Source organism: Poecilia reticulata, linkage group LG3 (genome assembly GCF_000633615.1).
Source record: "Poecilia reticulata strain Guanapo linkage group LG3, Guppy_female_1.0+MT, whole genome shotgun sequence".
NCBI lineage: Eukaryota > Metazoa > Chordata > Actinopteri > Cyprinodontiformes > Poeciliidae > Poecilia > Poecilia reticulata.
In genome coordinates, this window is record NC_024333.1 from 4,029,826 (window position 1) to 4,047,720 (window position 17,895).

The 17,895-nt window shown below is 40.1% G+C and overlaps 1 protein-coding gene across 4 annotated transcripts in view; it reads right to left on the bottom strand.

The window, feature by feature from the left end:
• adamts18 (ADAM metallopeptidase with thrombospondin type 1 motif, 18) overlaps window positions 1–17,895 on the bottom strand; it is a 108,717-nt gene that overhangs the window by 2,493 nt on the left and 88,329 nt on the right. For all 4 annotated transcript variants that reach the window (XM_017304163.1, XM_017304164.1, XM_008404874.2 and 1 more), the window contains 8 exons: window positions 17,544–17,667; window positions 17,143–17,387; window positions 11,946–12,066; window positions 11,080–11,206; window positions 5,694–5,898; window positions 2,903–3,097; window positions 527–597; window positions 233–398 (listed from right to left, as the gene is read on the bottom strand). In XM_017304163.1, coding sequence (XP_017159652.1) covers window positions 233–398; window positions 527–597; window positions 2,903–3,097; window positions 5,694–5,898; window positions 11,080–11,206; window positions 11,946–12,066; window positions 17,143–17,387; window positions 17,544–17,667 — 1,254 coding nt within the window. The remainder of the gene's footprint in view (window positions 1–232; window positions 399–526; window positions 598–2,902; window positions 3,098–5,693; window positions 5,899–11,079; window positions 11,207–11,945; window positions 12,067–17,142; window positions 17,388–17,543; window positions 17,668–17,895) is intronic.

Consider the following 17,895-nt stretch of genomic DNA (forward strand, 5'->3'; position numbering starts at 1 on the left):
ATTGCATAATTGCTGCTGTGTGTTGTTCTTTTATCAAACAGCCTTTTCTTGAGTCTGTATACTCTAGATAACAATTAATCAATTACAAAACTAGTTGACAACAATCTCAATAATCGATTAATGATAATTAATCCGATTAGTCGTTATTGTCCTAATTTGAATGTTTTACTGGGATTTCCTCATAATCCTGAAAGTCTTTCCTGTGCACAGTGTGAAGTGTGAGCTGCCTCACCTGTTGCCAGGGAGACGGGAACCAGCCTGACACAGCGGCGCCGGACGCTGTTCTGGCAGGAACCACCCGGGGGCGCTCTGGGCACGGCGCTCCCCTGCAGACCTGCTGGAGATCCAGTGAAGGTTTGGCCATATTTCTGCACCGCCGCACGGGATACTCCACATACCTGGGCAGAAAGAGCCACACCGTCTACTCAGAAGGTCTGAATCCAGACGACGCGGCGGGGCCTCCAGTGTCTGCGGTGCCCTACTAAAGTGTGATGAAAGTGGCGGTGTGTAGCTGGAGCCAACATACCCTCCCTTTGAGTCTCTCTCCCCACAGCGAAGCTCTCTTCTCTGGACGCCTGAGCCACAGGACCTGGAGCACTGAGACAGAGCAGGCAGGAGGGAGAACCTTAGAACCAGCAGGGTTCCTGTCGCAGCTCTTACCACAAGATACTTCATTCTGACACTTTGACATTTTATGCGATGAGCTGAACATTTGCACTTTTTATATCGTTTTGGTAAATTTGAATTCTACCCAAGAACATGATCTCAGAATGACAATATTATCATTTATAATATTGTTATGTGGGACAATTCATCATCCAGCAAAATGTGTCACCCTGACAGGCCCAGCTGTCTTTCAACATTAGCTTCTTTCTTGCAAGTTTTCCACTAAGAGCAAATTTGTGGGATATAAAACTACTAGTTGTCCTGGTGACAGATGCTCATATATGACATATACTAATTAGATGACTTTGAAAAGGAGCCGGTAGAATTTTTTTTAGCATTATCACAATAAAAGGGTGATCATGAAAGCATGTCACACTTCTGAGATTTTTAGTTGAAAAACTATCATATTCTCCAGACTATAAGTCGTCCCACACTGCAAAACCACAAAATCTTACCAAGTATTTCTGGTCTAGTTTTCAGTGCAAATGTCGTAGTGCACTTGAATTAAAGCAAAACTCTCACTCAAAAGTTACTTTTCAGCACAACACAGGAGCTTGTTTTAAGTCAATTATTTCTTAATATTGATGAAAAAGTACTAATCCTACTGATAGATTAGTTAACGTATAACCTGGGAAAAATGATTGTCATGAGTGAAATAATCTGCTAGTGGAACTTTTTTTCAATATCAATTAATTACTTAAAAAAAACTTATTTCTCTTGCTGCAAGTTACTTGTATGTTAGTTTTGTCGTCTTTCAAGTGTACCAAGATATTTCCACTAAAAGGTAGACTAAAAATACTTGGTAAGATATTTTTATTTTACATGGTGTCTGTCAAAAAAAATGAGCCAGATACAAGTCACTCCTGACTTAGCAAAACAATGAAAAAAAGTCTGAAAATTCATTCCACTACACAAAATTCAAGCAGTGTAACTTTATGATATAATTTTTTTTTTACATAGTATTATAGTATAACACTTCACAATATAATAATTGCTATATTTGATGCACAGACCTGCTACTATTTTATCATTAATGCCTTAATCTGAAATCAACAACTGGCACCATCACTGATTGCTCATTATCATCATGTTCATTATTTTTCACAATCAGACAATTACTCATCTAGTCAGTGAAATGATTACAGCTGTGTAAGTGCTGCTAGAAGGACAGAAAAGGCAGCCAACTGGAAACCAATTAACAACTGTATACAAAAAAGTAGAAAGAGGAAAATCCTGTTTGCTTGATAAAATTGAATAAATTAATGGGGAGTGATCAGACTGCAGTCAGCTAAAACACTAATTGCGAGTTGCTTTCATCTGAGCAACATGTTTTTTTTTCTCTCTCTCTCTGCTCAGGTTGTTGTTTTTTTTCTTTTAGCCTGTATTATTTTCAACAAGCTTCTAACAGGGAGGTAAAGCTGAGCAGTAATGATAGTTCCAAATGAAGTGAGCCGCCTCGCATGCTAATCTGTTGGAGCAGCGAGACACATTTCTCTGAAACAAATCTCTCTATAAATGACTGATAAGTGTGTCTGAAAAACGAGAAAACAACAAACATCTAAGACGTCTGCTATATTTGAAGGGAAGCATGCAAACTGCTGCTCAAGGAGAAAAACTGTTTTGTTGGCTCACTTATAAAGAGAAATAAGTGAGGAGTGGATAACTAATATTTCCACCTGTGTTGGGGACCACAAGCTAAAATGCTGCGCTAACTCCACAGCTCTAATGATAAACAGCTTTGGTGTAGCGTGTTCTGCTAGCAATTAGCAGAAGCTAAAGCTAAAGTGCTCATGGTTTCAGTTTTATAGATCTTAAGTAGCCTTTTGCTAACACTGTCTATGATTTTGTCTAATTTTGGGCTTCTATCAGAAAGAATGCAGGACTCCAGTAGATTTTACAGCTAATTGATTTGCTTAATTAGCACTTAATTATTGTACACCTGCCACTGGGTCAATAAAGTTTTCAAAAATTAAGTAACACGAAAAGAGGAAATGAAACTGCTCCGTAAACAGACTTCATTACAGACATCAAACTACTTGAACAATCCTTAACAGTCCATAACCAAAACTTCACAGATGTTAAACGTTGTTAAACTGAAGCAAGAAACGGAAAAGTCAATTGGCACTTTGTAACTTATTCGGAAAACCTAGTTTTGGGGAAGCTAAGTATGCTACAAATTTTCAGGGATTGGTTTTGCCGGGCGTCGTTCTTCTTCGGAGCCAACTTTTTGTCTCACCTCTCCCAAGGGCATCGGGATCCACTGCAGTCTGTCGTTCTTGGGGCAGTGCCTCAGGACGCAGGTCTCCTGGGCTTTTGGCCTGTGGTGCTGCCTGCACATGCTGTCTGGCACCACCACCGCGTGGGCGCCGGGATCTGTGCTGCGGCAGAACACGGTCCGCTTCCTCACACCGCGGCCGCACGATTTGGAGCACTGAAGGACGAGAAGGAGGAAGTAAATCAGGCAAGGTAGAGATCCTGACGCTGTTAGTGACCCATCAGGGAACGATCTAATGACTAAGTGGACTCTGTCAGAGATTCATGCTCGGGCTTTGTAACTTCGACCGTCTTGTCTTTGTTTTATCCTTCAGTTTACTTCACATTAAGAGGTAAAATCCTTGGCACAGACATTATGGGTGAATTTGTTATTCCCCGTGTGGTTGGACAAGCAAACAGAAGGTCACCGCTTTGATGGCATCGCATTATGAAATACGATAAACCGTTGGCTGTGAGACGAATGTGACCCCCATGTCCAACAACAGGAGACAGAGCCGGGGTAAACTCCACATGAACTGCAAAGAGACGGACGACAGAGTCAAACTGCTCCGCGGGGACCGAGGGACGCAGCCAGAGAGGCTTTTATCCAACAGCGACCTATTCATTTATCATATAACACACACACACACACACACACACACACTTGTAGATCAACATGCATATTGCAGTTTTTCAGCAAAGGTTGCTTTCGCCTCTGGAAAACCGCCAGCTGAACTAGTGTTGCAAGCCTAAGGAAGTACCATTCCACTTTTTTAATTTATGATACCGATGCTGATACCGGTATCGATACTAGAGGTGTACTGATCGATCGGTCACCGATCATAATCGGCCAATTTTTGTGAAAAAGTGTATGATCAGTGATCGCCGATCACGGCCTCTTGTTGCCGATACCGATCACCTGCATCGCAGCCTGCCTGTGCAGCTGGTCTCCTTTTTCCTTCACACTGCGCAAGCGCGCAGCAACAAATCCTAAGCCATGTGGAACTATAACGCACTGAGTGAATGGGGAAGTTTGCGTGTTGCGGCGGAAAATTGAAGCACGTCAAAATGCATCAACACAACGAATCTAATACGACATAAAAACAATGCCCTACTTGACGGAGTTTCGAAAAAGTTATTAAAAACAAGTTTTTGTCTAAATTAAGGTGAATTCATGGTTCCTTTTTCCACATAATGTAACCGGTAGTGTTTATGATAAAAAAAAAAAAATAATAATAATTATGTGATCGGTATCAGTGATCAACCCTCATGGGTGATCGGTATCGGCAGGAAAAAAACTGATCGGCACATCTCTAATCGATATTGATCCAATATAATGGTACTGAATTGCCTAAAAGTACTTTTTTAAAAACACAGACAAATATATATCCTGAATTTCAAATTTATTAGATAACTTTGCACCATCATGCAATTAGCACTATAATAGCCAATGTAAAATAAGTAAGAAGGAAAATGAAACTGATAAAAACAATAGGCTGACTATGTTCATCAAATAAAAATAAACTGCAACAAACCTTCTTTCAAATGGTTCAGAAAGTGTAATTATGAATGTAAAGTAAACGATAAAACATGACGATGCTCAGGACACAAAGCACAGAATTAGACTGAGTAGATCTGCCCTTGGTGACAATGTGGGCATATTGTCACCAATAATTAATCTGGATATTTTTTTCAATATTGTGAGCAATACAGATATTAGTATGAACTTGGTGCATCTCTTATTGGACCAATAACTGCACCTAATCATGATGAACCTCCTGGCAGTAAACACTGCATACAGTGGATGTAGGTGGAGACTGGAGGTTTCTGCTGAGTTTAAATATATATAGGAGACAAAGTGCTTTCAGCTAAAACATGCTGAATTTATTTTAAACCAACAGCACAAGGAACACAATAATAAAAGAGTGCAGAGAATAATTAACAATAGAAACGTTTACATTTTACTTTTAGTTAAAAAGAAAAAAACTTTTTTGCCGTATGGCAAATCATTAGTCTCAGATTATCAGTGTCTCCCACACGTCCAGCAGGGGGCAGCAAAGGAATTGAAATAGAATATCCAGAGTTTTTGTCTACTTCCTGGTTAAATTAATATTACCACCTCCAGCTAAATGCCATCAGCGCCAATAAAACATAAAGGTGAGCCATAATGTTTTTCATCAAAATGTATTGCAACAGTATAGGTCAAGTCATTGCTCTTAATGGATCTGCTATGTTCAGTCAGAGGATGGGATATTGTATTACATGGGCGCTGTATCATTTTTACATGTGCAGGTGATAAAGGCTTTTACAGTGATGATTAAACCGCTAATACTTTTTCTTGTATTGACAGTTCATGATAGATTCTCACGCAGGTAATTTTGTCTCCAAAGTGAATTTGTGCTGGTTTAGGCTGTTAAAACTTTCATTTGTGCTGCTTTTGTTTTGAAGACATTATTGAAAGTCTAAAGGTCAAAAGTTCAACCGGACGTTCCACATTTTATAAATATCTTCAAACTGATGGCAGCACAAACAAAAAGCTCCTCGTTTCAGGAGCAGTTTATCAATGAGACCTCAGATCCGTCCCATGAAAAATGACAGCAACTATCAAAGAAACCCATTTAGTTCTCACTTTCATGGAAGCAAATAAATAAGAAATAAAAAGAAAATAAGACTTGTTTATAGATTCAACACAAAATGGAGCTGAATAGAATAAAAACTGAGGCTGTGTACAGAGAAAGCTGCTCGGTTCTTATAAGATGCTGGTTTGGACCCACCTGGGACCAGGACCCTGAGCTCCACTCCGGCGGGCAGGCCTGGGTGTGGCACGGCTGGATTTGGGCTGGAGAGATGACGGGACAGAGGGAATGCGTCGCCGCCTCATCCCGCTGGTAGGTCACTTTCCTCATGCAGCGCAGCGCCCTGGTCTGCTGGCCCCCCCCACAGGAGCGGCTGCAGGGCCCCCAGTCCCCCGGGGCCCAGCTGCAGAGGGACAGGAAGAGCAGGGCATGAAGCGACAGCGACCGGAGGAGTTGGGTCTAAACGTGCTGAACTCGGGCTGAACTCGGGCTCTGTTATCAGGAAGCCGACCACATCACTGAGCTCCCAATCAGAGAGTCCAACCACAGGTTTAGACCTCGGTCTGCTTTGCTTATTTTCGTCCTTAAAGAACACCGTCACAACGTAAACCATCAGTGATTGCCATAAAAAAAATGTAAAAAAAACCTCCAAATCGCATTAAAACGTCCAATTATCCAGCTGTTAAACACTTCAAACAGGTTGGCATCCGAACCTATGATTCAATATGGAGCAGAAATGCTGACCTTAATTTATATATGCATGACCCAGCCGTTCTATGCATCATTATACTTTCGTTTCCTATTAAACTAAACATAAAAAACCATACTATACACAACTCTGCAGGAAAGTTTTCCCAGATTTCCTCAGCTGACCGCAGTGCTCAGCGTATGAAATATGGGGATTTGCACCCAACAGGTTTTGCTGTTTTGTTGCACTTAAATGTGTCATAATTAAATGTTGATTATGCTTGTTTTGATAACTGAACAGTATTTTTATGTTGTAATTTTGTCAGTACTGGACAGTATATTGTTCACAATTTTGTTCTTTTAGTATATTTTTATATTTCTATTTTATATTAACCAACATGCCGTAATAGAATGTCACTTTGCAGCCGTTTCCCCACAATGTCACAATAAAGGATATTTCTATTCTACTCCAGGGTTTCACCAATTCAAACTTCAGAGTTTTGGAGACCATTTGAAGGCATTTATGAATGAAATATAAAGACCTGTATTTAAGTTTAACGGATGCATCACAACAGATGTACAAAGCAAAATCACATATTTTATAGGGTTTGTTATACAATATATATGAATATATATAAATAACATTACTTGCCAAATTTACTATAGATGTTTAGTTGAAATCATTGGTACTGTTCCTTTTGACTCCAATTATAGACGCAAAAAAAAGTTAGCTAGTTAGTACAGATAAATCAGTAGCTAATTATTGATAACGGAACGCAATGAAGATGTCTGCATGCGACTCAAAATTTTGCCTGACAGAAAAGAACTGGCTATTTGTATTCTAGGCCAAATTACATTTGTGATTTTTTTTTACATTTAAGACATCAAGCTTAGAAACATGAAATTGAGACTTTTTAAGGATATGTGGACGACATTTATTCTATGTCGTCCACATATCCTTAAAAAGGATATGTGGATATGTATTTAAGTGATGAGAAAATGGCTTGTGATGTTTGACTATTACATTACTGGGTTTGGATAGCTATAATTCCTGCTTTGCCATTAAAACCACAAAAACATTGGCACCATGACACACGGGCAAATTTCAACAAAATGAAAACTGTGACAATCACATGCTAAAGAGAGGCAGAGGGAGGAGATGAGCCGACCAATCTGTCCACTTCGGAGACGACAAACTACCAAAGAGACCGTTCCTACACACTGCTGACCTGCTCCGGGGGAAGAAGAAAAATAAATAAAAAAACGCTTTGATTCCTCTTCAGATGGCAGAGGAAAATGAAGCAGCAGGACTGAACCGCACTTTGGACGCTAGCAGGCTGTGGACCACTGGGAGCCGAAAGCATCAGTTCGGGACTTTTGGCCTGAGGGCTGTTTGTTTCTCTTTCCCCCATCTGTTTCCCTGACTTATAAATAACAGTATATCATTGGAGAAAAGTGGCGGATGTGCCACTCCGCTTTGCTGCAAAACCAATACAGATGTAGCCATAATTTGTATATCTCAAATATCTCACGAAACTGATGTATATTTTAAGGTGGGGCCAGAAAGTGCGGTTCTGTGGAGCCAAATTCCTACTTTTGTTAGCAGTCGATTGCACATCTGCAGAACTGGTAGCATAAACGGGTGGAGCAGTTTGGATTGGTCTGAAACATTTCACAGATAATTCAACATTTGTGGGAAATGTTTTTTGTTTCTTTCGTAGATTTTTTTTTTTATTGAATTAATTTCAAGGGCTGTAAATAATTAATCACATTGTAATCAAATATGACTGAAATGTTCCACCCTTGTTAGCATAAATAAAATAAAAATACACAATTGTGTTAAAATGTTTAACACACTATAATCTATGTGAATAATTGATCGAAATTAACACATTAATGTCCTGGATCTGACTAAAGCAAATAACTCCCTTGAAAATTTCACTATTTGAGAATCTAAAGAATTCTAACTTTTCTAAAATAGTTTGATAAGTCACGTGATCATTGCCAAGTATCAATCTGTTTAGGAAAAATAAAATGCAGTAAATGTGGGTTTGGTTTATTTGGTCTCTATTTTGGCCAAATAAACCAAAGAAAGAAAATCACTAACAACATATATCTAAGTGTAGCGAGCCGGAATGATGGAGCTAATTTTCTAAAGAAAATAATTCTCCCTGCCTCCCTGTTTTAAGATAGAAATGCTGCTACACCACAGTTCAGCATTGTGTTGGTGTAAGAAGAAGCTAAAAGCGTGCCTGAAGCTACAGAGCTAATGGAGTGAAGGGAATCGGGGGTTGTGTTTGGGGGGGTTAACTTCTCCATGAGCAGACCGACTGGGCCCCGCAGGAATCCCTCTGTCTCTGCACAATGAAACATGGAGAGGGCTGTCAGCACTCGTGATACACTCCTTAGATATAAACAGGCATTCTTACAGTCTCCCCCTGTCACACACGCACACACACGCACGCACACACACACACACACACACACACACACACACACAGTTTGAGTGCATCCCATCTCATTGTCAGCTTCTCTTTTCTGCTGGGGCTGTTGAATGCGAGCCCATACATCCTGGAGATCTTAATGCAGTCTTTAGAGCTTTCATGCTGTTCACTCAACTCAACTTTCTTCCGGTGAAGCACGCATAAACCAGGCTGTTTCACACATAAAAAACTTCAGAAACAATTTCTACCCCTATATATAAGATAATTCATGGGTGTCAAGCTGCTACTCTTAGCTGAACTGACAATTCTTCTGACACCAAGGTTATTTTCTTCACCAAAAAAAGTTGGGAAGCTCAGGACCAACAACCAGGCCGTCTGATAGCTTTCACTGAGACAAGAGAAACTGTATGCTAAAGATTAGGAGCAGTTTCTTCTCAGGTAACTGATAGTTTGACTTGTTTAGCCCATAAACAAGTTTAACATGCATGGTAGCATGCTGTTAGCAGGGTGCCAGGGAGCCATGCTGTTAGCAGGGTACCATGCTAACAGCATGGCTCCCTGTTAGCATGGTACCTTGTCAACAAGACTACCCCTGGCATGGCTACTTGTTAGCATGTTCCTCTGTTAGCACGACTCCCTGTTAACATGTTTCCTGTTAGCAAAACTCTCTGCTAGCATGGCTTTCTGTTAGCATTACTCCCTGGTAGCATGGCTCTCTGTTAGCATTACTCCTTGCTAGCATGGCTCTCTGTTAGCATTATTCCTTGCTAGCATGGCTCTCTGTTAGCATTACTCCTTGGTAGCATGGCTAGCAGGGAACAGAGTTCCTCCTAGGATGCCAGGCTATATACTTACCTTGTGGTTAAACTCAAAATCTATTATTTAAGCCTCAAACATAAAGTGTGCATGTGAAGTTTTATTTTGCGCAGTGCAGTTGTGTTTGTGTCTATGTGTGTACTCTCTCTGACCCCTGCCTGTTCTTTTGGGGCAGTGCTGTAAATCAAGCTAGCTCCCTTCCCCAGCCAAAAGCCCTACAAGCTATAAGAGACAGAGAGAGAGAGCCCATTTATTCAACTCTTTACTCCAGTGCACTTTCACCCGGTGTGCTCCTATGAATTCTGTGTTTGGTCCTAATGCAGACTTTTAAAAATGCATACCTTGAAGTGCTCTGTCTAGACTACCAAGATGCAACTTGGATTGTATGCATGATTTCATGCTCAGAGAGCAACAATCAGTCTAACAAGGTTTAGATGACTTCTTCAAATCTGTTTATCTGGCTCCAGTTATATTATCTGTTCTATTAATTCTATTTTTTAAGTTATTTGCTGAAGCTTTTTTTAAGTTAAAAATAGCATTATTTAAATTTAAGCTCAAGATTATGTATTTATTTTTTGACAGAGAATCTGTGGAGAAATTAAGAAACTAGAGTGGAAAGCAGGCCTTCCAACCTCAGACTTGGAGCTAATTACCAGAGACATACGCAAAATGGTGGACAGAAATTACAAGATTTAATTGCCTTAATTGTTTCAAAACCAAATTAAAAAATTATTTATAAGAGGAGTTTTTCTTATTTTCTCATCAATCAAAGGTGCTGTCCTTTGTTTTCTCAGGCTGAAATTTAAGTTGAAACCAGAAGTTTGCAAAGACCGAATAAAAAGATGTTAGCTTCGCTTCCTTTGATTATATAATTGCACAATTTGACATTTCGAAAATAAAAATTTGCTTAATGAAAATACAACAACTTTTGGCGGTGCAAACCACAAAGACAGGAAGTAGTTGGAGTATCATGATGTTTTTTAATGACTTGCTGCAAGAACAAACTTATTCATATATGATTTTTAACTCCGTTTCTTATTTCTTATGAAAAAACACAAAAGCCAAATTGCGTTTTTTCAACATTAGCAAAATAATGACAAATTTTTGCGCACATTTGTAATGGAAATGCAGCTGCATATCTTTTTATCTCACTGCCTGAAGTTAAATCAGACCAAACTTTTCTCGTTTTAGGTCAAAATAACTACAACTCTAACTTCTAAGGTGTGTTATTTACTGTACATAAACTTTTGGTTTGAACTGTAAATAAAAGTCATCAAACAGCAACAACTGTCTTCCGCATTAACACAGAGAAAAGCAGGCATAGCAAATGCAGAGAGCTCCTGCGTGTGTCTTTGCGTGGGAAGAATGTTTCCTTTTATAAGGGGGGAAAAAAACAGGAGAAAAAGGAAAAATTACAGAGTGGGCCGAGGAATGAGACGAACACAGAGAGTGCAGAGTGGCGGCACACCGCAGCCAGCAGTGCGACCGCAGTGCATACGTGCGTCTGTGTGCGCACCTATAATAAAACGGTTCCACGGCTTCCTGAAAATTTGGCAACATTAGAGCCGCCGCCACAGAACCCACAAGCAAATAGAGGCAACAAGCGCCTCTGACCCACACGCAGTCTGAACACTTACTAGGCTGGACAGGGCTGCGTGTTGCAGAGATGGGAACCTAGAGCGGGCCTGGTGTGGGGGTTACACATGCTGGAGTTGGCCTGGGTGCGGTGGTCCTGCAGGCAGATGGCCTTGCTGGAGATGCGACCTGAAAAACGTGAGGAGGAAGTTTTGATACAGCAGACCTCTGGTGAGAAAAGTCAAGTAACTGAGGGAAAGCATTTAGCAAACTGTAGATAAAGTGTGACTCACTGATGGGACATTTCTAAAACGATGTACATAAGAAAGTTGTTAATCTTCTATTTAATTTGTTTAGCTGGAAAATTATTACATTTTCTATCATTATGCAATGAATTACACACTGCATAATGATATGCGTGATGAAATGTGTTTTACATTTTGTGACAAGCACAAACTTTAATTGAGATTCTCTGTGATAGACCAAAACAACATGTTAGGAAAAACTGAAGTATTAGAGCCTTAGATTTTTCTAAGTGTTGGTTCTAATTCTCAATCGGGCTTAAATCTCCCCTTTGACTGGTCCATTCTAACATATGAATATACTTTGATGTAAAATTTCCCGTGTCCATAACCCACTAACAGGTTTTCCTACCTTAGAACCTGTAAGCTAACCTAATACTGCTCATATAAGTTGCAGGATTTCATGCACAAACCTATTTAGATGGAATTTGATACAGTATGGAATCTTACAGAACTGTTTAAAATAAATGTTCAATCCAGACCGTTTGAATAGAAAACTTGGCTTCTGAATCGAGAATCGTTTCTGAATTAAAGCGAGACCTTAAAAAAAAATCGAAATTCAATCGAATCGCTTGACATTGAAAGATTTGCATCTCTGTTATGAGGTGATGTAGAATCAGCCTTACCTCCAGCACACGGAGCAGAGCAGTCAGAGCGAACCACACCCCAGCTGTACTCAGGTTTCCTCTCAGTGCGGGGCAGAGTGTACTCCCAAACCACCCCGGGGTTCTTTCCCTGAAGAAGGATCTGTCAGGCAAGAAAACACTCAGAAAGGTTTCAGGAGAAATAAAACACAGTTCTCTTATAAACTAAAACCCACATCTTAGTACAACTTTACCAGGTCCTTGAACCCCAAAATCCACCATTCTATCATATAACCCATTAGAAGAGACTAACGACCAACGGGTCACGTGTCTTGAAAACATGACTCAGGAAACATTGCAGAACATTACTCCACCTCCAACTCCAGCATAGATTAACAGAAGAAGGAAAGCAGACATGCCTACCATTAAACCAAGGACATATTTATTTGCGATACTTTTTATTGTCAAGGTCAACTTCCTCTTACATTCAAGTGATAAATAAAAGACTACCAGTATGTACCAGACCTTTAACATCGGACAGCTTTCAGTTATATCTGCAGAACCAATTAACTTACAATCACTGGAGCTGTACACTGAAACTAGTCCTGAGGCGCTTCCACCTACTCAGGTCAACCATCTTGACCCTCTGGCTAGCTGCCAGACAGAGGGTCAAGTGAGAATTGTTAATCTGCTGTGAAAGAAGAAGCTTTCATTAAACCAGCTCCATGTTTCTGCAAGGAAAACACACACTCTGGAAGAGCTTGTGGCAGGAAGCAGTGTTCAATGTGATGTTACTCAGTTGTATGCAAACGTGGGCTTTTAGCAGCAACAGTAATTGCTTTTTTTTTTTTTTACATACAGATACAGATGATTTGAGATAAATAAACAAAATACACAGTATTAAAAACATTTTAAAAATTGGCTCAGAAGAAGACAGTTCTTACAACTACCTAGCTAACTCATGGCATTCATAGTTCTTCTGATGAAACTAGCTAGCTAGTTGTTGACGTCTACCTAGATAACTAGCTAGCTTTCAGTATTCTTCATCAGTGCTTCTATTTCCGCATTACTTGCTGCACTGGTATCACACATTTAATCAGTGAACCAAGTTCATATCTAAAACACATTTGAGTGTTTAAGTTTTTTAAATGTGAGGCAAACAAGATATTTTCACATCTTTAATGTGAAAATATTAAAGATGCTCAGGTGGTGTCCACATGAGCACTCAAAGAGCCACGTCAAACTTTATCAACCATTGCTTGGTGTATTTAATCTAAATGATCATATAACAATTCAAAAAGATCGAACAGATAACGTTGTTTGGAATGGGCGCTAGAAAAAGCCTCCTCTATAATCTGAAGTCGTTTAGCAGGTTAGATTTGCATGTCGCATAAAACAACACCACTTGGGACACAGTAGATAGATCATAGGGGACAATTCCTACAAAATGACTATATGGCTAAGATGACAGCACAATACATATAAAACAATCAAGAAATTAAAAAAAAAAAAATCGTCTTTAAAGAATTAAAAATTGCACTGCCTGTGTAAAATTAGAGAGGATGTAATGCTGGTGTTAATCTGACTGCATAGCAACAGCAGATCACAGTGGCGTGATTTTCACAACTCCGACAACCTCACACATCGCCGAGACACACGAGATGAAGATGAATTACAATCTGTCGGGTGCAGACATCAGGCTGACTAAGTTGTGTTCTGGACTGGCATGACCTTGCCCTGCCAAACCACAAGAATTTCAATTTCACGAGGGAATAATCCCGCTTAGCGTCCACCGAAACGTCCAGAGGCAGCCATATGTTACACGACGGCAGCGGCTAATTCCTCCTTGTCTCGTGTACCACCCCAATAAACCCCCATCACTACCTCCCCCCCACACTCCTCCGCCAGCTGAGCAGATGTGAGCACCTTGTCACAGCTTACACTCACACTCCACAACATGTGCTTTTTCCTTCAGTGTTTCACACTGAATAAGGAACTGTGAGTGATCCGCACTTACATCCTCCCTCACCGTCCTTGTTTTTTTTTTTTTTTTCTTTTAAATGTCACAGCATCAGTATGGCAGAATGTGTGAAGCAGATGAAGATTTGCATTAGGAAGAACTCTTAACTTCCCAGCCAAAGACCTTGTTCTCTGACCTTAACTCATCACATCCAAAAAGCAAAAAGTTCAATTGCAGAATTCTTAATCTTTTAATCTTGTTCTCCGTCCGTCCCGTCTGTCCGTTCTTATCTCTGTTTCAACCTCTGTCTCCTTTTTGTAATTACTGGATGTACTAATGCAGATTATGCTTACATCATCTGCATGATCTCCGGGTGCTACGCTGTATAGATACTCGATTGAGACTCACACATAAAAAAAATAATGTATAACGGTTTTCTTTTTTATTTTTGCCTTACTTCAAATGTATATGAATAGTTTCCACATATGCATATTGTAACACATAAATATGTTTTGATCTAAAACCATGTGTCAAATCAGGCTCACCTCAGCTTGTTGTGTGGCCCCTCAATACACCAGAGGGACACAATATAACAATTGTGTGCCTAGATAATATTTCATTAATTAAATCAAAGTATTTTTTTAACGTATGCTGCCAAATTACATCCAGGATCGTGGAAATTGACGCTAAATCAAGAGATCCTCATGTTTTTTTTTCACGCCAATTTTGAGTTTATTGCAAATTTTTCGCAAAATTGTCAAAAACATCAAGTTTAAGCGATGCTAACTCCCACCTGCAGGTGGCAGTGTTTCATACCTCTACTAAACTGCTGCCTTACTTGATGTCATGGTATATACAGTATGTGATCGAAATGATGATTAACAAAATAAGGTTTAAGTAATAATAATAATGAAAAAGAAGTTTCCATCCATCTCAAATATATGTGTTTTTGTTGATCTTTCAATTAAGATTAAAATAAAATCTATTTTGCTGATTGTTGTAACACGAATATGAATACTTTTGTAAGGCATCATAAGCCCGGATGTGCCAAGTCTGATGTAACATCACTTTCTAAAGTATGATGGGTATTTTAACAATATGTAATGTAAAGTATTTTTCCCCATCTTAGCTGACTCTTTCAGAGGTTATGTCGCCATGCTCCTGCATCCTCACAGTTAGCTTGTCAGTTACAGTGCCGCCATCCAGGAAGCGCGTGCCGTCTTCCAGCCGTTCTCCGCCTCATACTTAACACCACTGAAGTCTCCAGTGTCGATTGGAAGAATTTCAGTAACGGCTCAACTGTTCACACAGCTGTTTCACTTTAATCCCTGCCTAAGAGATAGATGTTAGCATGTAGCCTTAGAACCTAATTAGCATGTTAGCTTTCACCAGTCTGAAGGTCTGTTAAGCTCACAGTGGCAGAATATAATGTATTACTTATTTCAGTACTGGTGACTGTAATATATTTTTGTAATTTATAGCACTTTGTTTCTGAAATGTGCTATACAGTAAACTTAACTTGACTTACAGGTGAGTGGACTGTTACCAATATTGACTGAACTGAACTTCTCTTAAAAAAGAAATCTGGACTAAACCTTTAAATATTTTATTTAAATTAATGCTGTCACTGGGGCAATTTATTGTCCGGCAAAATTTGCGATCATGACAGACCTAGTGGCAATAATAAACAATCCAGCACCTTACAGCCATGGTACTCACATATTGTAATGTGAGCACCATTGCTCACATAATAAATATTTATTATTTGTGGAATAAAAATTTGTGGAATAAAACATTTATTCCACAAATATTTTATTTGTGGAATAAAAATTTTATTCCACAAATATTTTTAATGGAATAATACTTCTAGTTTTCTGTTTTTGGACAACTATTGCTTCCAGTATGATATTGCGGTATATTCATAATAATTAGCAGTATGGTTGACATTGCCTATGAAACCTGGCATTGTTTTCTAGTGGCCTTTATTTGAAAGTAGTTTGACAGGTAAATGGTTATGAGAGAGGGGGAAGACATGCAGCAAATGTCACCAGGCCAGGAATCGAACCTGCAACCACCGGCATGAGGACTAAGGCCTCAATATATGGGTTGTGCTTTGCCCCTGTGCCACCACAGCACCCTGAAACCTGGCATTGTTGAGGTGGAAATAAACTTTGGGTAAAGAGTTTGAAATCTCAATAAGGGTCACCAAGGACAATGCTACACTTTTCAAACAGCAACTCACCCTAAGCCACAGACCAAACTCTCTTCACCAAAATAGCAACATTAGCACTCGGATGTTTCAAGACAGACAAACAAGTGACCGCTAAGGCATGTTAGAAATAAATATAACTCACGGCGGCCAGTCATTCCAGCTCTAACCGCACCATGTCGGTAGCCCAAGGGACAAAGTGCAGACCAGTTTTTACATGAATATCACCTCACTGTCTGCTCTTCAGCTGGTTTCCACTTCTGTTTTCATGGCCAGGGCTCAGGGGTCAAGAGAAAATAGATACTTCTGCTGACAAAGTTATGCAGAGGAACTTCCCCCACAACCCCGCGCCGTTCGCTCAAACCTCTGCATGACTCGGCCACTTGTGGAACGTCGGTTTTGTCGTCTAGGGAATGCGCTTGTCCAGCGTCGTAATAGGCTGTTTTAGGACAGGTACAGACAAGTGCTCCTCACCAAGCTCTAGTTTGTAACAAACCACTGACTCCAAATGTGAATGAAGGAAGAAAAAAAATAAATAAAAAGCTCATAAATCATCGGGTGTGCTGTGGAGAACATCTCACTCCAGGCAACCATCTGATTTTACACTTTTCATCCCTGCTTGGACAGGGCAGTTGACTTAAGGACTTTACTCGCTCCATTAGCTACATGCCTTCAACAAAGCACAGGAGGTCGGTGGCCAGAGGGGACGTATCTATGGTTTTGTGTGAACAAGAACATGAACCTGAAGTAGTGATTGTGTTAACACTGGAGCTGGCAGTACTACGGGACAATCCTGCATTAAAAACATTAATCCCTGCCCTGAGAGATTAATCTTTATAAAATTTAATTATTGGCAAAACCTCTAAATTAAGCACAAAAAGTAGAGAAATTTGAATTTGATTATGTCTTTATTGTAAAATACTTCTTGTTAAATATATCAATCTTATATAACTGAGTGGGGTGGTGGGGTAGGGGGTAGACCAGCCAAAGCTAAAGCCAAACTTATTCCTACCTCAAAGCCACATCACGCCCAGAGTTAAAACAGAGCTACAGTAGCAGCGGTGACTTACTTCAAACACCAGAGTCTCGTTAGTGGGACCGACGGCATACAGGCTCTCCGGTTTGTTGAAAGAGCGCTGGTAGTCGAACACGGTCCCACCGAAGTAAAACCTCCCTGGCCAGTCCACGGTCCAATCCCCAGTCAGGTAGTACTTTTTCTTGAGGGAACGTACAGCCAGGTAGCTGGTGGACACTTCCATTTCCTGAACGTGAATGCCCCTAGCTCCAGCCGGCACTGTCACCATAGAGTAATACTCTGGGAACAAAGACAGGAAACACACTTAAGGTTCAATAGCAAAAAGAAAATTAAAGACAGCCTTTTAGTCCATGCAAGTCTTTCTCTCTTATTCGCTAATACTTGGTGTATGACTACCAGCGGCAAGAGAAAAACCACAACTTTAGTGGAGCTTACCGTTAGCCCGGTGCTGCAGGGTGTACTGGCCCTTAAAGAACTTGCAAGAGGAGTTGTCTCCCTTACAGACCCCACAGGCATCCAGGGAGGCCTTGGAGCCCAGGAGACGGTCACAACCCACAGCCTGAAAAGGGCATTTCGCTCCATTATACAGGTTTCTGGGTCAAACATTCACTAAAGCAGCTCTCAAAAACGTACAGACAGCTGCTAAAACCAAAGGATTTTTGGGAGGGGGGGAGAATGAAATCACAAATATGTGTGATAGATATTATGTGCAACTGAACGAAAAAAAAAAAAAACAGGAAACTAGTTGCTTGCCCCTTTTAACTCAATTCCAGCCTTCAGTCTCCCT